Below are 20,931 nucleotides of genomic sequence, written 5' to 3'. Positions count from 1 at the left end.
TTGAGGAGGGAAATAGGGCGGTAACTACCGCAACAGGCGGGGTCCTTTCCCTCCTTAGGGATAAGGGAGATGGTCGCCGCCAGCGTATGGGGGTGCACTCGCCCTCCCCCCAAGATGGAGTTAAATGCCTCCACGAACCGCGGGCCCAACAGGTCACGAAAGCGCGAATAGTATCGCAGGGGAAAACCGTCCGGCCCCGGGCACTTCCCGGATTGGGAGGATTTGATAGCTAAAGTGTATTCCGGGAGAGAGATGGGGGTCTCCAATGCGGCCGCCACATCCGGAGTCAGTTTGGTGCAAGCTGTGCGGGCAAGGTAGTCACGAAGACGGGCATCCCAGGAGGGGGACGCACGCCCGCGGGAAGGGAGATTGTAGAGGCCAGTGAAATAATCAAGAAAGCTGCGAGTGATGTTGGAGTGGAGAGAATGCAGACGGCCATCCGCGGACCGAACCTTAGGGATGAAGGTGAGTGGGCGCGCACGGCGAAGGGCCCTGGCCAGGTATTTGCCGGGTTTGTCGCCGTGTTCATGGAAGAGGGCCCGAAAACGTTGGTATGCCCTATGGTGTTTGCGGTTCAGGAGGACAGCCAATTGGCCCCGGAGTAGCGTAAGGCGCTGTAGGAGCTCCCCTGATGCGGTGGACTTGTGGGCCTGTTCCGCTACCGCTATCTGCTCACAAAGGGAGGCAAGCTCCCTACTCTCTGCCTTTTTTCGCTGGGAACAGAGACGAATCAGTAGCCCCCGGAGCACGCTTTTGTGCGCTTCCCAGACCGTAAGGTGGGGCGTATCAGCAACTAGGTTTTCGGCAAAGTAAAGGGAAATGGCCGAGGTTATTTCATCACATATCGCAGCATCGGAGAGGAGGGAGTCATTCAGGCGCCACGTCCTCTCCGAGGGGCGTAGGAGGGGAGAGTCCAAGGTCATGATCACAGGGGCATGGCCTGACCACGCTGTCAGACCAATGCTAGCGCGGCGCAGTAGAGCAGTGTGCTGGTAAGGAAGAAAGAAGTAGTCGATTCGGGAGTAGGAGCCATGGGGTGCGGAGAAGAAAGTAAAGTCCCTCGTACTAGGGTGGAGGGCCCTCCAACAGTCGACAAGGCGATGGTGGGAGAGAAGGGAATTGATTTTGCGCGGGACATGCGACGAGGACCGAGCGAGGCCGGTCGAGACGTCAAGGGCCGGGTGAAGGGCCACGTTAAAGTCCCCCCCTAACACAAGGACGCCCTCACTAAACTCTTGCAAGCGCGATAGGTAGGTCTTCAGGGCCACATGCTGGCTTCGATTAGGGAGGTATAAGTTAGCGAAAGTGTATAGTTGATTGGCGACGTGTCCTTTGAGGAATATAAAGCGGCCCTCCGGGTCCGTCTGGGAGGCAAGCTCCTGAAACGGGACCGATCTGGAGAGTAGGATGGCGACACCCTTCGTCCTGGCACCCGTGGTATTGCTAAAGGCCCCCCTCGGGTAATAGAGGTCAGTTAGCCTAGGAGCGCGACCCTCCTGAAAGTGCGTCTCCTGGATGAACGCAACGTCAATTTTCTCCCTCCGGAGATCGCGGAGCAAGTGGGACCTTTTCTCAGGGATGTTAAGGCCTCGCGCATTAAGGGTCAAAAAGGCGAGTGGCCTCGTACCGGACATGGCGAAAGGGGGAGAGAAAAAAAGGGGGAGAGAAGAAAAAAAAAAAAAAAAAAAATTTAGGGGGGGGAGGGGGAGGAGCTAGGATGGGACGGTCAGTGGAGGAAAAGAGGAGACGGGCAGGAAGGAAACAGGGGGGAAACGGAGGGGGAAAACAAACACTTAGTACGCCAGTCGAAGTGGGAAAAGAAAAAACTGCCGTATAGGGGATCGGCAGAAGACCCACTCGCCAAAAAGGACGTACGGTGTGGGGTCGTGAGACCTGGCAACAGAGCCGAACTACGTAGAACGGTGACGAAAGGAAAACTATGACAACCAGTCTGACCGCCGCTGCCCGCGCGAAGCAGCAGCAGCAATCCCGCAACGATGGGGCACGCCTACAAGAGGGAGTAGCACCGTGGAGAGCACAGGGCGCGCGCACCGCAACGGTAGACGAGGACGCGATAAGAGGGAAGCGGATGCCATGATGACCCCGGCACCGGGGCGCGAAAGAGCGGGGGCGTGGAGGTGCCAGAGCACATGCATGCGCGACAGTGTCCGCCACAACTGCAGGACCTAGGACACGGCAGAGCAGTACGTAGGAACGATGATGATAAGGTCCCTAAGTAGAGCATCGGGGCGGGGGCCATGGCCGTGCAACACATCTAGTATAACACAGTATAACCCTTAAACAGCAACCGGAACAACCGCGTTTGCGCTGAGAACGCGTTTGCGGTGGAGAACAGGGCTCCGTATACAACAGAGGACATAACATTGCACAAGAGCTGACAACATAGCATGTAACAGTGCATAAGAGCTGTAGCATGTATAAAGATCGAGTAGAAGGATGCGTCAGTGAACATGGCGCTTCGTCGTACATATAAAAAAAAAAAAAAAATAAAAAAAAAAGGAGAGGTCATGCGTATGTAGAGCAGTATCCGCGGCGACGAGGTCGGTCAAGTGGCCAACACCACATAGTGTGCGCCCGGACATAGCTGGGTATTGTGCGCGGACGTGTAGCGTGTGTGCGCGGGAGCACGGACAAGTACTCGTATGCGTGCATGAGTATGGATGTGAACTGGTGCGGTGCGGGACCAGAGATGTGGAGTCGTACGGTGGGGTGCGGACCTGGAAGCGGATAGTCGAGAGCAGGGACGGTCACTTGTATAGGTGCGGTGAGACGGAGTGAGGTGCAAATGCATGAGCTCCATCAATACGGAAAAAAAAAAATAAAAATAAAAAATAAAAAAATAATAATAATGAACCCCGCACATAGAGATCATGCGTACGGAGAGCAGTAGCCGCGGCGACGAGGTCGGTCAAGTGGCCAACACCACATAGTGTGCGCCCGGACACAGCTGGGTGTTGTACGTGGACGTGTAGCGTGTGTGCGCGGGAGCACGGACAAGTACTCGTATGCGTGCATGAGTAGGGATGTGAACTGGTGCGGTGCGAGACCAGAGATGTGGAGTCGTATGGTGGGGTGCGGTGAGACGGAGTGAGGCGCAAATGTAGGAACTCCATCAATACGAAAAAAAAAAAAATAAAAAAAAAAAAAAGGAAAAGAAAAGAAAATTGTAGCACCGCCACAAGGTATCCTGCGAGCATGCCACCTAGGCAGCTGGAGATGCAGGCAGCCGACAGGGGAGGGTGAATAAGGTAGGTGCAGCGTGGCGCAAGCCAAATGTGCCAAAGCGCAGCCTGGGCCGCACTGGACGCCACAAGGGCAAAACGCACACTGTAATCTGCCAGTTGCAGAAGGCATAGGCAACCAAATACGACCCATAAGGGAGTAGTAGGACATGTATACATAAAAAAAAAAAAAAAAAAAAGGAAAGGCTATTACTGTGTAGGTGTGCGTGCAAAAGAGCGGAGGGGGGGGCATAACAACCAACCCCCCCCAGGTAAAGGCAAATAAAACATATAACATATATAACAGTGCCCAGCGTCCTTAGGGAGAGAACCCGGAGTCACTTAAAAGAAACATAATAGAGTAAGTCCACGAGGATGCAGAGATACCTCCAGGCCCACGCAGCAAGCGAGGGACGGCATCGCACGAAGAATGGCGAAGCTCGGGGTGCAGCAGTCATTCCTCGGCGTCTCGCAGACGGACACGGAGCGGGGGCACCGGTCCACGATCTCCGCCTGGATGGTCCGGGGGGCGGCGGGAGCGCGATGCGCGGTGAGAACCGCGTGGGAGCGGAGGCCGGGAGGGCGCAGCAGCCGGGTCCAGGCCCGCCAGAGACCAGTCGGGGACCCGTAGCTCAGAGAGACCGAGGGCCGTCAGGACGTCAGGGAGCTCGTGGTAGTGGCGGAGGGTGATGGTAACGGCACCCCGGCGAATCAGCAGGGCGAATGGGTAGCCCCAGCGGTACGGGATACGCAGCCGCTGGAGCTCGGTCGTTAGGGGCCGCAAGGCCCTACGGGTCTGCAGGGTGAGATCCGACAAGTCATTGTAAAAGGAGATCGAGTGGTCACGCAAGGGCCACGTGCCAACCTCCCGCGCCCGCGCCATGACGGCTTCTTTCAGCGGGAAGTCGGTGAAGTGGCAAATTATGTCCCTGGGCGGGCGGGCGGGCATCCTGTCGATCACCCCGGAGGCCTCAATCTGTCGGCCCATGAGGTCGGAGAGCAGGCGAGTCAGGAGAGCGGGCAGGTCTTCGGGGGCCTCGGTCTCGGGCACCCCCCTGATCCGGACATTCTGCCTGCGGCCTCTATTCTCCACGTCCTCGAGGCGGCGTCGAAGGTCACCGATGTAGAGGAGGTGCTGGTCAGAGGTGCGCTGGGTGAGCTGAAGGGTGTGATGGTGAGCCGCGGAGGTGTCCTCCAGAGATAGCACCCTGCGCTCCAGGGCCGTGAAATCGGCGCGTAGCGCAGACACCTCATCCCTGACCACCTGCTTCAGCTCCAAGATAAGGGTTGAAAAGTCATTCTTCCATGGCGCCGATGAGAAGAGCTGGAGAACCTCCGGCACAGGAGACTGTGGAGGGAGAGTTAGAGCCTGCAGATCCGCGTCGTGGGATGGTGAGCTAGTGGAGGAGCCGGCCTCGTGGTCGTCCGAGGCCTGAGAGGTAAGGTCGGCCGGTGTTCGAAAATATTCCCTCAGGGAAGACGAAGCCGGTTGGGAGCGGGTCCCCGGGGTGGAGGGGTCCGAGCTGGGCTTTTTGGTGCGGCCCATCGTCAGGGTAGCATATGATGGCTAGTAAAAAAGGGCGAGCAGCGGCGGAGCAGAGGATTCAAGCAGCCATCTTCTCCGGCAGCCGGCCACGCCCCTCCCCCATGGGCATTTAATATGCCAGTATTTTAACTCTTTCCATGCGAGAATTGTTTTAAGCTAATGTGCTAATTTTAGGACTTGCTCACAAAAATATATTTTTTATATATATATATTTTATTTTTTTTGCCTTTTTTAAAAAAATTTTTTTTTCAACTTGAAGGTTCCCCTGATAGTGACATCAGTGGGAAATAATTTTTACATTTTACTTTTTTTTTTTACTATTTTTTTCTAAATATTATTAATTTTATTTTATTTTTTAATTTATTTTTACTAATCACACTGTGATTAGAAAGCTGGGCTCCATTGACTTGCATGGTTGAATGCAGTACCTGTATTCAACCTGCAAGTGGAGCCAGAGTTCTCTAGAGGGTCTGGAGACCGTCTAGCGAACTTTTTCACCTTTATTGTTTTTTTTCCCGGGCCGCCGCCATCTTGCAGATGGCGAAGATCACCGGCAGCTGCGGCTGTGACCGCTCTCCGGAGCGGTCACAGTCAATCCAAAGGTAAGTGTTTGGTGTCGCTGGATGCCTCCTGATCGAGGCATTCCAGCGACACCATTTAAGTTTAGGAGGTGATCGTTGATCGTTAAAACGGGCGTCCCCCGGGGAGGGGCCAGACATGGCCCCTGGTGCCGATCGTGGCGTTGCTGAATGCCTCGAGGTCGAGGCATTACAGCAACGCCGTTTGGGTGCAGAAAGCGAACGTAGATCGCTTTCTGCACCCGTTTAAAGGCGTGCTGGTTCTGGCACGTCATTTGTCATAATCGACTTGTTTTTCCGTGCCGTGCCAGAACCGGCAATTGTCATTAAGGAGTTAAACAAGGTTAACTATGGTGGGGTACCAAGTTGTCTCTTTTCTATTTGATATTGCAGTACTTACTCTTATTGTATGAGTTCTTCCCCCAACCCTGTCACGAGCCTCTAATACCACAACATTCAATCCTGCTTCGAAAAGTAATTTAGCAGCACAGAGTCCTAAAAAGCAAACAAAAAACAAAATATTTATGCAAGAACTCTAGCAAAGGAACCTGAATGGTGGGACACAAACTTCATCATTGTTTTTGGTGATGTCATTGGTTATTTATTGCATATTGCCAAGCAAGTGCTCTTCAGTATAAAAAACAAGCAATTACATTTTTCAGTTTCAATTTTATGTATGGTATTTTTAATGGATGCGTGGTCAGGATAAATAAAACATTTATTAGCTCTATTAGTTATAATGGATTCTCAACAATGAAAACATTATTTGTTTTTTGTCAGTTTTCGAGATATTTCCAAAACAACAATATTCCCTGTATTATAATTGCTTAATGGCATATCACATTTAACTATTTGCAAATGTATGTCCCTGACAGACTCGCCAAAGAAGAAAGGGAGCCCTGGAGACAGCTAGGCAGAAAGGGCGGCATGACATGGCCTGAGATAGGCGAATGAGAGGGTGGTGGGGTCAGCTAGAGAACACTGGTTGTTGCTGGGCAGCCCATCCTCACTGATTGGTGTTTTGGCATCTGAGGTGTTTAGGGAACATTATATAAACAGTACACACAGCATCACAATTTATTGAATTTTAGAAGGAACGTTTCCCTCCCTCCCCATGTTTGTGTCTGTTCTGTGTTTTTGGTGTTTTCTGTGTTTTGTATTTTATCAGGTGGTGTTCAGTTCTTTCTGTAAGGGTTTCCAGCCAAGCGGAGGCAGTCAGCATGAAGAACAAAGAAAGAAACAGAAAATTGGAGGGGTCGCAGGTCGCAAAGTGGCAGTAGATGTGTGTTTTGTTTAAACGTTCCCTAATGGGCTGGGTCCCTGGGGAATTGGAGTTAGCCGATCCCCTTGCTATTGGTTGGGGTAATTGTCGGCAAGTATATTAAGTCGTTTATGTTTAATGGGTACTGTTCTTTTCGTATATTGTTTATGTCCGGGACTGGCAGGGGTAAATTTCAGAGTATATTGTGTGCCAGTCCTGGATTTTCTCTCTGTTATTTGTGTGTCATTGTCTGTCTACATTAATAAAGTGCTGTGGCCTTTTCACATTCCAAAGAATAATGTCTTTGTGTGTTTATTGGTATGTTATCAGTAGCCATATTCTCAGTGCCTATGTCATGCATTTTAAAATACTCAGTGGATAGTGCAGAGAGAGTTCCGGAGCTGACTGGCGATAAATATATCATGGGCAAGGAGATGTGTGCTTGACAATCACATCTCCTGCATGGAAGACAGCTGGGGTTAAGGAAAGGGGCAAATGCATCCAGGGAGATTGTGCAGAAACCCCCTGGGCATTTGCAGAAGGGATTAAGAGTCTGTTTAATAATATAGCTCAAATCTAGAGTAAGAGAAGGTAATGGTTTTACTTTTTATAAGTTAATGATGTCTTTGCAAAGTATCTTAAATATACTACTAAAGGTAAAAAAAAATATTCTCACAATGTTCTCTGCAGTCCTCCAAACCCTGCAAGGAGTGTTACACATAATAACAAAGAAAATGGAAGCAGCAATGTGGTTTTCTTGTTACCCACTACTGGTTTACAGTGGTTCATTAACCATTGAAAAAACAGGGCTCTACAGATTAATGTAAAGTTGTTATGGTTTACTTTAAAAAAAAAAAATCTTTTCCCTTGTTCATATCGACACAAAACCACCATGGTATTTGTGCGCCTTGATCAAAATAGTTTAATTTGCACCAAGTGAAATCTTGAAGTCCGTCCTACAGGAGTGAGCCTAGGGTTAGTGGCACTTGGGTGCAGTTTTTCTTTGATGCTTCCCCTCTTAAATAACACGTACATATAATAACAAGCAAACTCGCTCTAACACACACTCACTCACCATACTCTTACACATACATACATACATACATACACACATTCTCTCGCTCTTCCTCTCCTCCCAAGTGTCTCTTAACCTACAGCCTACACAAACTAACACCAAAACACACACACTTATGCCTACACCATACACTAACATACACACACTTTAACACTATATGCTGACACACAAACCCGCGTTAATGCCATACTGCAACACACACACCCATATCCTCACACTCAACTACACATGCACACACACACTGAAACACCATAGACTTACATATAATTACACCCTATGCTTTACCATACTCTAACACACACTGACTAATTCTATACATACAGAAAATGTTTTTCATCTTAGGTAAAAGCTCTAGCTCCATGGCTGCAACTCCCCACTCCATGGACTTGACTACTCACTATACTGACTGGCTGCAGTGGCAGGTAAGGACGCCCACTGAAATCAATGGGAGTGTTTGCCTTGCACACAGGTGGATGTCACTAGACCCCACTACAAAACTAACACAGCCAGTGCTGGAGCTCAATGAAGGTAAGCATATTGCTTGCAAGGAGATGTGTCCAGCCAAACAAATCGAATGCATGCAAATAGATGGGATGAAGAAAGTAGCAAGCAAATGCATATGGGGCATTCTGCAAACTCCATACATTTGCAAGGAGGACACCACAGAAATTTAAAAGGACCACTTCGATATTATTTTGCATGAAGTGTGTATTAAGGGTGGAGTGTCCCTTTAAGGTCAGTCCATAAAACTAGAAGTAGTCCACTATTCGTAGTTAAAGATATTTCTGGTGATGCAGGTGCTTAAATTGATTGACATGGGGCATAGTTACATACATTCATGAAAGGTGGATGAAAGCTACAAAAAGGAAAAAATGATTGCTTTCCTGCCCCGCTGGAGATAATTTCATGTAGAACGTGCTGCCTTTTAAATGATTAATTTTGCTTCCTTTTATCTGTACTATATTTCCAATAGGCCAATCTATTGTGTATGATGTCATCATAAATCTCTGGTATGGAAAATGTCAGTGTGTCAAAGCTGGAGATGTATTGCTTAAAACTAGTAAGCATATACAAATACACAAGCCCATAAGCAACATAATTGTCTTCAAAATGTTTTCGAGCATATAAATTCACTAGACACAAGAAATTTTGAGATTGTATTTTTCTTTATCACTATATCTTTTTCACTTTATCTTATATATGGTGATAAGCTCTGCAGAGTTGCACCATAAAGAGTTATATTTTATTGGCATATTACATGAAAAAGAAAGAAGTCAGGATGAGTCCTAAGTCAGGGTGAGCCCTGTTTCTTAGAGCCTTTCTATTTTCCCTTGCAATGAACCAGAGGCCAAAATGAGCTTGTTTCCTGATATTATACTCAGAGGAAGCCAGACTGTGTGATTTTATTATGCAATGGTATATAAACAATAGTGGTGTGTTTAGTTGTAACCCTGGCAGGCAAACTGATTGTATTCAACTCTCAAATAACGCTATGCAATATGCAGAGCCATTCCTAGAAGGGTCAAGCTAACCCTGCAAGTGCATAGTTAAAAGGAACACTCAATTGTCCCAGGGTGTCCCTTGAACAATAAATGCAAATGTACAAAAAAGAAAAAAATATTATATTGGTTTGTGGTCTAGTTTCGCTTTCAGCACATGCATATGGGGGTCTCATTAGAGCCTCCCCTTAGCAATGTTCTCCGAGACAGCCCTGGAGCTGACCTGCAATAAGTATATTACGAGCACATCTCCTGCACGGCAATAGCTAGGAGGTGGGGAAGAGGCAAATCCATATGGAAGAATTCTTAAAAATCTGTCCTGATGGGGACACCACAAAAGCTTAAAGGAACCTCTCAGTTATCATATGCATGAACGTATGATATGATGGCTGGAGGGTTCTTTAATGTCATCTCACAGATGTGTTGTGACTGATTGGGCTCTTAACCATGCAAGTGGTGTCTTCAGTAGATGAAACCTAATGCTTTGGTAAGAAGAGTATTTTGTGTTCCATTACATTTTCAACCATATTCAGGAAGTTTCATTATTAGTTGAAACGAATAAAAAATACCCCTTTAATTGTCTATTGTGAAGACACCTACATTTGACATGATGCTGACCAGCACATGTAAAATGCTGCCCTGCAGTATGGAAAATGTATAAACTCACAGAACGGAATCAGTTATGCATTGCGCATGCTGCAGCCATTACTTATAGGTGTAAGGAGAAATGGCTGGGACAGCAACCATAAGGATACTACGACGTAGTATATTAACATGCCTTGCTCTGAGAACACCAAATCTAAATGAGAGCAAACCCTAGTATAATTCAAAGACTTTCATTCTTAACATTTTTCTTTCTAACCGGGTAACGGGATTTGCAGTGGTACCCTGTCATACTGCAGTTGATCATGGGTTACCTCTTTGGTAAATGCCAGTAGCGTTTGTACAGTGCTGCATACATATAAGTTAGCATTGACAAAAAAGTTTTAATTTTGCTCATCAGACCCGGAGGCTGCCATTGTCGGTTGTGTGACTTGCTCAGGCACCACACTGACCTGATTCTTTACGGCAATTCTAATGAAGTCCTGCTTGCCCAATCAAACTCTTATTTCCATCGACTTTCATGTATGATAAGCATGTGAGGCTGATTGTTTAGTAGATTGAGCTAAGATAACACAGCTAGAACACATGCAAATGACTAATATGTAGCTATAATACAAAAACTAGAACTGTTTGAAAAAAGAGAACTGCATATTTGATACCTAAATGTTGATATTATTAGAAACAAAATATTTGTTTGGAGCTCCCTTTCACACTATCACTGAATGTCTCAGAATAGTAAACACACATAAATAGTATGATCACATTTCACGGTTTTGTAAGTGAAATATATGTTAGTACAGTTATTTAACATAACACATATATATAATAAAACATATATAATCTAAACATTGCATTTAAGGTGCACTGTGGTAGAGGACTGCATTGGGATGCGGGATTGGGATGTCAAAAACCTCCCGGACACGGGCGGTTTTTCGGGTGGGAGCGGGGAGTCAGACAATGTTCCTGCGGGTCCCAGTAATCCCGCGCACTCCCGCAAGGCTGCCTTCGCGTTGCTCCCACACAGCGTCTCTTCTCTTGTTTCGCCCAGGAACCCAGTGGAGTCACGTGAAGTGACGTAAATTCACATGACTCCGCTGTTTTCCTGAGCGGAACAAGAGAAGAGATGCTGTGTGGGAGCAACAAAAAGGCAGCCTTGCAGGAGTGCGTGGGAAATCTGCAGATCAGGTAAGGTGGTGGCATATGTTTGCGGGAGCGGGCGGGATTGACCACATATGTTGCGGAAGCGGGCGGGAGTTACCACATATGTTGTAGGAGTGGGCAGTAATGGTCAGAAATTCGGCGTGAGCAGGATTAAAAAAACAAGGCTCTACACTGTGGTATATCAATGGGGGATAACTCTGCAAGGCATTTAGCCCAGTAGTACCGAGTAAAGAGATGAGCCATCTTTGTCACTCACCTGCAACTTCTCTTATAAATGAAATATGTGCAGCCTGATAAAATCAAACCAAAGACCAATATGGACTAATTCATTTAGTTTCTGGATCTGTTTTTTTCATTGCACAAATTTAATTTGTAACAACGCAAGCCTCTTCACATTAACTTGGGCCTCAGGCTGGTATTTCTGTTGCTGTTAATTCTAGATAAAGGTCAGAGAGAAAAAAAACGTATTGGTAGATGTATGAAATCCTGAAAAGCCCTCTAGCCTCATGCAGTTTAGGCTTCACTTTTTATTATGCGGAAAGGAAATAATTTAGTTGTGGCTAATATATATTACAGATTAGTCAGACAGGTGTAATTACACAACAGAGTGGACAGATTATGAACAATTCTGGAATTACTCCAAGCAGCAACCCACCCTACCTTCAAATACCAAACCCTTCATACACCCAAAAATTATTATTTAATCCTAAAAACATATGCCTAAATTAGAATTTTTGCCAGGAACATTTCATTATGTGACCGTAATGTAGGCACTGATAGGCTAATGCCATAGAAACCGAAAAACCTTCTTCTGTGTCGTTTAATGTGGTTAAAACTTCAGGAAAGATTCAAATGACAGATCTGCTAAGTGCTAAGTTATATTTGGTTAATTTATAGAGCATGCTATTACTGCTCAAGCTTGGGGCGATGGTGTTAAAAGTATTGTTAATGAGTCTTTAGCTTGTGAGATGTCTCCACTGGGGTTTGATTTGAATAATGCCATTAAGGAAAACATTTGGAATCGTGATTATGTGGACATTTTGTCATTGTTACCCACATCTAAGGAGTTTTGTCTAACTATGAGAAGGATGAGAATAGGAGAAGACCTGTTCCCAGGTCATTTAATAATTGATTGCAAGTCTTTTGCATATTTGCTAGTGTTTATTGTGAAAAGCATTGTAGTAAATGTTTGCGTTTCAACATTTAGAAGCTGTTTTAGAAGTGTATAAAAATTTTGGTGGTATATCTTGGCTCAACTATGATGAGATTTTTAGTTAGAAGTTGTCTGTGCATAAGAACCTGCAATGGGGTATGAAGGGTGTGGGGACTTGGGTGAGTGTCATGCTCCCGCAGAAAAGTACATCTAATTTTAGGTTTCAAGGGGTTCATTCCCAGCATATGCGTCAGAAAGGTATTTGTTGGTCTTTTAATGACTCTCCTTGTAAGTGGTCTAATTCATGTAGATTTAAACATGAGTGTACTATTTGGCTGGGAGCCAGTGTTTTTTTCGTATAGGACAAAAAGGAAAGGAACAGGTTCAGAAAAGCAGAGACCCCAGTGAATTGGTTAAAGCTATCCAAACAAACAGATGGCTAAGCTACTATATGAAGGCTTTAAGGTTGGTTTTAATATACCAATTTTAAAGGGTGAGATTCTGAGCTGGGTTAATAACCTTAAATCGGTGTTGGGCAATCACAGTATAGTTGAAAAAAAAAAGATTAAGAAAGAGATTTTTCTTGGTAGAGTTGCAGCCCCCTTCACTGTTCCTCCTTTTTCTAACTTTAGATTGTCACCATTGGGTTTAGTCCCCAAGAAAGAAAAAGGTTCATATAGGTTAATTCACCATCTATCCTTTCCGAAAGGTAGTTCTCTTAATGATGAGATTAATACATCTGATTTTCCAGTGCATTATGCAAGTTTTGAAGATGCTTTGAAGTGGGTCAGGGGGTTTGGGAGAAATGCTTTATTGGCTAAAGTGGATATTGAGGCAGCCTTTAGGCTCTTGCCAATTAACCCCGCTTGTTTTCCCTCTTTAGGTTTCCAGTTGAATGGTGCATTTTATTTTGATAAGTGTTCGCCTATGGACTGTTCTATTTCATGTTTTTATTTTGAAACATTTGCATCCTTTTTAGATTGGTCAGTTAAAAAAGTTTCACGTTTGGATTCAGTAATACATTATTTGGATGATTTTTTGTTTATAGGTAAGGCTGATAGTACAGAATGTTTAGAGTTGTTAAATTCATTTTTTTGTCTTAGCTGAATATTTTGGTATTCCGCTGGCACATGAGAAAACATTTTTTCCAACCACATTGCTGCAATTTCTAGGTATTGAAATGGATACTGTTAATATGTTGTTTAGACTGCCTGAGGATAAAATTGTTAAGATGAGGTTCATGATTAAGGCGGTTTTGGTAGTTCGGAATCTGTTTCTTAAATATTTTAATGGCGCAGCTATCTGGCAAGAAGAATTTATTGATAATGATGATTTCGAGTTTTTTTACTGATGTAGCACAGGCATCAGGTTTTGGTATTTTCTGGCAGGGTAAATGGGCGGTAGCTAGTTGGCCGCAAGAGTGGCATGAAGCGGGATGGACTAAGAATTTAGTTTTGCTGGAATTGTTCTTGGTAGTAGTGGCAGTTGAATGCTGGGGTCCTTCTTGAAGTAACAAGAGGATTTTGTTAAATCGTGACAATATGGGTGTTGTCTGGGTAATTAATACATTAAGAGCAAAGTCTGTGTCAGTAATTCATTTATTGAGGCGTTTTGTTTATATAGGTCTTATTAATAATATTTGGTTGAACGCTAAATATATTCCTGGGAAAAAGAATGTTATAGCTGACACTGTGTCCTGCTTTGATTTCAAGCTTTTCAGGGAGCTGGCACCCCGGGCAGAGAAAGATGGGTTGAGAGTTACAAAGAGCCTATGGGAATTGACGTCACCCAGATAAGTGTTTTATTTGCGAGTTCTTTATCTAAAAGTACCTGGGATAGCTACAAGAGGTCTTAGGAATTATGGTCGGGTTTTGTTAGTATTAAAGGCGTGGACCTGTATGATGCCATAGAGGGCACCAGAAGAGGGGTTAGTTTTAGGCACGGTGACCTGGAACATGGTTGACCTGGAACATGGTTGTGAAGGTATTTACAGACAATTAACCATTTGTGGCCCACCTCATAAAAAAACCATGGCCTGCTCCACCATATTTTGGAAGTTCAAGTTAAAAGATATCATTACCAATATCAGATAAATTAATCTGTGGGTGAACTGGTGGTTTAGTATTTAAAATATGTTTGCACTCTGGGTTTGTGTCAAAAGTGTTAATATGGTTACAAAGTATTGGTATACGTTTTAAAGTAATTTTGATAGGTTGATACAATGTAAGCTAAATAAAAGACCACGGCCTGTTTATCCACATTCCTGATTGACTTCAGAAGCCTCTCCCTCCTCAGATGGCACCAGGTAACAAACCCATTGTGTGTGTAATGTCTAGTAATAAACGGTTTGTCTGTGCCATATTTGACCCAAACAGCTTATCAGTACCCCAAACAGCTTGACTGTGCCCTCTGTGGCCCCACACATTTCTTGTTATGAAACAATGAAAAGTTTAATCCTTACAAAAAATAATCTGTATTATTTACAGTTCTTTAATCGTTCCTTGTTACAAAAGTTTACTAGCAAAACGTTTTTGGAAAGGCTCCACACAAAAAAACCCATTTATTCAACACAAAATCATTTAATAAATCACTTGTGCATTGACCTATAAACTATAAACCCTTTGCCTGAAATGAAATATTTAATAGCAGGTCATGGTCAAAGTGAATATAAAAGAGAAACAAGGACCTTGCCCGTATGTTAGGCAGCATGTAATAAAAAGCAGTTCACAAATAACTTTGAGGATTGAAATACTACCCAGGGACTCTCTAGTTAACATGTAATCAATTTCACAACCAATGTGTTATGTGTCATCTTGATAACCTGATGCGTGTCCCTTGGGGGTTGGATTTGGACACTTTTGATGTAATAGATCACTATATTAGCACACCTTGAAAATAAAAAATAGCCCACACCTTCAGGATAAAAATGTGACATCAGAAGCTCTGCCTAGGACCTCATAACCACAAAGGGCATTGATACAATGAACTTGAGTGTAATTCACAGAATTCTACCACTGTGTAGTATTTATTTAATGCAATGTCAATTCCTGAATGTAATCTCATCTATTTTACTATACATTAGGTAGGGTCAGTTGAAGCCCCTTGCAGGATAAACTCCCTGGGGTTTGTCCCTCACAATGTATTGGTATATCATGGAGTTCCACTCTTGCAAACGTCCAATATAGTAAATGCATCTCTATGCGAACACGTGTAAAAGCTTGGGGTGCTGTATTAATAATAACCAAACTATCCTCCCCTTTGTTCCTATGAGTGGGGAAATACTGCAAAGACAATGAGTTTGGGGAACCAACACTAAAGTTTTGAACTTCTTGGGAATCATTTCCCTTACCTGATTGTTTCTAACACCTTGTTAGCCTACCTTAACGTATACCAATACTTACAAGGTCCAAGTCACACAAATATGTACCCAGGCTGTATTTGTTACCAATCAAAGTAACAATAGTTACCTGTGGCCCTGCCTATGCAGAAGGAATTTACACAAGAAGCAAATAGACTTGGAACAAGGGAGATTCAGAACCTAACCTCAGGAGGGGTGCTCACACTGACACACAAACATCCAGACACACACTGATGCAACCGGAGATGAACACACACATCTACTCACAACTTGACAACACTGACACACACACATATACACTAACACACAGACCCACATAAACATACACTCACACTAATATTCCGAGGCACTCACACTTACACACACACCCAGACACACTAACATAACCACACACCCACTAACATACTCAGACACACACACACTAGGATACCTACACAAACATTTAAAGTAATATACCTAGACACACACTAACAAACACACATACCCCCACACACCCAGACATACACTAACATATACTTGAACTCAGCAAATATATATATATATATATATATATATATATATATATATATATAGTAGAAGCATTATTAAACACCCATCTACAGACACCAGACAAGCCAGAAGGCTTCCCTCAGAAATCTCATGGTACTGCCACAACCACAAGAGATTCTGGGTAAGTGCATGCAAATAAGGTCAACAATCATCACCTTTTGCCTCTATATCCACTTTATACATGGATCCCTTGAAAGTAATTGCCCGCTGTACAGGACAGCCTTTAGACAAAACTCGGGTAAGAGGTGCAGTAGCCAGATCACCACTCTCTCTCTCTCTCTATATATATATATAAAGTATATACATTATATTTCACTTTTCTCTTTATTTCGTCTCTCCTGATACTTTCTCTTCTTTCTATATCTCTCATCTTCATCTCTCCCCTTTCTCCTCACCTCTTTTCCTTCTCATTGTCTCTTATCTTTCTCCCTCTCCTTTCATGTCATAATTCCTGTGGTGGGACCACAAGGGCTTTTCATACAGACTTTCATTACGGTGCTCCTTCACAGTGCATCTAGCTTCAGTGGGAACTGTGGGAACAGACCTCACAGTCCCTTTGTTTTGGGTCAGCTAGAGGGAGATCCATGACCTCCCCAACTGGCACTGCTCTTCCAATTGTAATTATAACATATTGAATCACTACTTTAAAATAAGGCAAGTTTGAGAGCTAGCACACGTTTTGTACACCACCCAAACCTTTCAAGATTATTTCAGACATCAATATATTGCATTGTGCTGATACGTAATTACTGGAAAAAGAGAGATTTCTGAATGAGGTGCACAGACACCTTGCTGATTCCTGCACACATACACACACTAACATACCCAGACACACACTTACACACTCTATCATACCCAGACATACACGCAACTCACTTACCCAGCAAAACCTCATTCTGTTTTAAGAGCAGCTTGCACCCAATGCAACCGCCCTACTACCCCATCCTACTCAAGCCTGCCTCTTTATGCTTACTTGTGAAGCATACCCCTGTCTTTCTTGGGGTGTCAATTGCCCGTTACCCCCAGATCCACCCATGACTTTGTTTCCAATATCCAGTATACTATTTTTTATACCAGAAACACACAAGGTTCTTTATATACTACAAATATTAAACATCAGATTTAATCTGTTTGTATTTGCTGTCACATAGTGTAAAACCCCTTGGAACGCAGGTCTAAAAAGGACCTGTCACTTCTCCAAATTATACATTTTACAGTTCAGTACACTAAACAAACCTAATAGGCTTTCACTTCAATTAAGCAATGCATATTTATAATAGTACGTTCAAAATAAATGTACTATTAACCCAGAAGGTCACAGTCCACCTTTATTATCTTATAAACCCAAATCTTCAATCTTCAAATAAACCACTTTTTTGCAAGCAATGCTAGGGTGAACAATGTAAAGTTCAATATATATATATATATATATATATATATATATATACCCTTTTTGCAAGCAATGCTAGGGTGAGCCAATGAACCGAGTTACTGGCAACACTCCTAAAGCTGGTTGTTGACACACTGTCAGTTTTATGGTGAGAAATTCTTCACTTTCCACAATGTTTTCATCAAAGCTGCAGCTGTAACCAGAACTCGGTAACGAAACACCAAATACGGTCGTATAACATGTTTTGGTTTTTTTGCATGCTTGTGTATATTGCATATTTTGTATATTTTGCCTATTTCTGCACCTATAGTGGAAGAATGACAAACCTGAGATGCCTCCACCGATCACAATGACATCGTATTCGTTGTTCATGGCTTCTCCGTTCATTTCCTTTTACGGTCTTCCTAAAGCCTTACAGCTTCGCGATGAACTCGCTGCATGTGCCGGAGATTTCTCCGTCGTTTCTAGATATTGTCACTCATTAAGGCAGACTGTAGTGCGGACAGCCCCTCCTCTGGTCACTCCCACACATTACAACTTCCAGCGTTTGCATTGGATCAACAGCTCTAAGGCGTGTGTCCACCTCCCATGCTTTGTGGGCAGAGGTCAAGCAGACAAGCGTGTGATTGGTTGTTTTTTTCTACACTGAGCAGTATGTGTGAGGGTTAACCTGATGGCTACCCTCATAGAAGATGTGCTGAATATTTATTTTATAGAATAATTACATTATTGTACATACAGGGATCTTACCACTGTATCCAGCGTGAATGATTATTTAAAGGGAAAATATCCTTTGACTTCTGCCAACTGACACTACAAAGTCCACCATCAGGTTACCTGTGCATTGTGAAATAATAAAATGTTTTATTCCAAAGTGCTTTGCACTCCTAAATAGAAGCCCCTGCCCCCTGGATAAGTGCAACTACTATTCATATGCACGGTAATCCCACAGGAGGACTTTTATGTGTCTTAAAATCCTGTTTAAATCAGTCTATATTAAAAATATAATTTTATTTTTTTACCTTGTCTCTACCTTCTTCTCACTCTAGTTGAGCTCCTTTCTAATGTATACTTAATATACTTATAATCAGGCCTGGACTTGCCATCTGGCACACTGGGCAAATGCCCGGTGGGCCATTGTCCAAAAGCTCCTCACCTGACTCCACTCCAGCAGAAGATCAGGTGCTGCAGTGTATAGCTGCTGCATGGCTGTGCTCTATACAGTGGGGGAAAAAAGTATTTAGTCAGCCACCAATTGTGCAAGTTCTCCCACTTAAAAAGATGAGAGAGGCCTGTACTTTTCACCATAGGTACACTTCAACTATGAGAGACAGAATGGGGGGAAAGAATACAGGAAATCACATTGTAGGATTTCTAATGAATTCATTGGTAAATTCCTTGGTAAAATAATTATTTGGTCACCTACAAACAAGCAAGATATCTGGCTCTCACAGACCTGTAACATCTTCTTTAAGAGTCTCCTCTGTCCTCCACTCGTTACCTGTATTAATGGCACCTGTTTGAACTTATTATCAGTATAAAAGACACCTGTCCACAACCTCAAACAGTCACTCCAAACCCCACTATGGCCAAGACCAAAGAGCTGTCGAAGGACACCAGAAACAAAATTGTAGACCTGCACCAGGCTGGGAAGACTGAATCTGCAATAGGCAAGCAGCTTGGTGTGAAGAAATCAACTGTGGGAGCAATTATTCAAAAATGGAAGACATACAGGACCACTGATAATCTCCCTCGATCTGGGGCTCCACGCAAGATCTCACCCCGTGGTGTCAAAACAAGAACGGTGAGCAAAAATCCCAGAACCACACGGGGGGACCTAGTGAATGACCTGCAGAGAGCTGGGACCAAAGTAACAAAGGCTACCATCAGTAACACACTACGCCGCCAGGGACTCAAATCATGCAGTGCCAGACGTGTCCCCCTGCTTAAGCCAGTACATGTCCGGGCCCGTCTGAAGTTTGCTAGAGAGCATTTGGATGATCCAGAAGAGGATTGGGCGGATGTCATATGGTCAGATGAAACCAAGGTAAAACTTTTTGGTAGAAACTCAACTCGTCGTGTTTGGAGGAGAAAGAATGCTGAGCTGCATCCAAAGAACACCATACCTACGGTGAAGCATGAGGGTGGAAACATCATGCTTTGGGGCTGTTTTTCTGCAAAGGGATCAGGATGACTGATCCGTGTAAAGGAAAAAATGAATGGGGCCATGTATCGTGAGATTTTGAGTGAAAACCTCCTTCCATCGGCAAGGGCATTGAAGATGAAACGTGGCTGGGTCTTTCAGCATGACAATGATCCCAAACACACTACCCGGGCAACCAGGGCCGGCCGAAGACTTAACGCCGCCTGGGGCGAAGTTTAAAACGCCGCCCCCCCCCCCGCCGACGCCGGGGGGCGGGGGGGGGGGCGGCATTTTAAACTTCGCCGACGGCATAATCTACGACCCCCCCCCGGTACTTACCTTTAAACAGTCCTGCGGCGAGTCTCCCTGCTCTGCCACGGTGCCGGCTTGTAATGCTGAGCGCCGGAAATTGACGTCACTTCCGGCGCTCTGCATTACAAGCCGGCACCGGGACCGAACAGGGAGACTCGCCGCAGAGGAGAGAGAGAGAGGGGCGCCGAGCGGGTAAGCTAAAACCACTCGGTGCCCCTCTCTCTCTCCTCCGCTTCAAAAAAAAAAAAGCGCTTGGGGCGGCAAAGTGCCGCCCCTTCTAAAGTGCCGCCTGGGGCAATTGCCCCAGTCTGCCCCATTATAGGGCCGGCCCTGCGGGCAACGAAGGAGTGGCTTCGTAAGAAGCATTTCAAGGTCCTGGAGTGGCCTAGCCAGTCTCCAGATCTCAACCCCATAGAAAACCTTTGGAGGGAGTTGAAAGTCCGTGTTGCCCAGCAACAGCCCCAAAACATCACTGCTCCAGAGGAGATCTGCATGGAGGAATGGTCCAAAATACCAGCAACAGTGTGTGAAAACCTTGTGAAGACTTACAGAAAATGTTTGACCTCTGTCATTGCCAACAAAGGGTATATAACAATATCAAGTATTGATATGAACATTTGTTATTGACCAAATACTTATTTTCCACCATAATTTGCAGATAAATTCTTTAAAAATCAGACAATGTGATTTATGGACTTTGTTGTCTGATTCTGTCTCTCTTGTAGTTGAAGTGTACCTATGGTGAAAATGACAGGCCTCTCTCATCTTTGTAAGTGGGAGAACTTGCACAATTGGTGGCTGACTAAATACTTTTTTGCCCCACTGTATGAGCGTTAGATGTAACGTGCGCCCATTGTACCAAGTTTGTAATTACTTTGTATTGTGGCAATCACAATCCCTTATAAACGTATTAAATCCAGTGTACACTATTGTTTGCCTAGATAAAAAACTGCATACTTTCTGGAAATGTTTTTATTTTTTCCCAGTCACTAAATAGAATCCACTAACAACATGGCCTGATATATTTTGTATTAGAAAAACAGCCCTGAATGAAGCCCATG

General features: G+C 44.4%; 1 protein-coding gene across 1 annotated transcript in view; it reads right to left on the bottom strand.

Moving 5' to 3' along the window:
* LOC149278377 (amine oxidase [flavin-containing]-like) overlaps positions 1-17,802 on the bottom strand; it is a 48,531-nt gene extending 30,729 nt beyond the window's left edge. Inside the window, exons 1-2 of the mRNA XM_089502077.1 lie at positions 17,742-17,802; positions 5,767-5,861 (exon numbers count right to left, since the gene is read on the bottom strand). Coding sequence (XP_089358203.1) covers positions 5,767-5,861; positions 17,742-17,802 — 156 coding nt within the window. The remainder of the gene's footprint in view (positions 1-5,766; positions 5,862-17,741) is intronic.
* Positions 17,803-20,931: the final 3,129 nt, after the last annotated feature.

This window comes from Sceloporus occidentalis, unplaced genomic scaffold (genome assembly GCF_023333645.1).
Source record: "Sceloporus occidentalis isolate IW3139 unplaced genomic scaffold, rSceOcc1.0.p SCAF_192, whole genome shotgun sequence".
NCBI lineage: Eukaryota > Metazoa > Chordata > Lepidosauria > Squamata > Phrynosomatidae > Sceloporus > Sceloporus occidentalis.
Note: the sequence above shows the minus strand (reverse complement) of the source record. Positions and strands in the feature narration are given on the sequence as shown.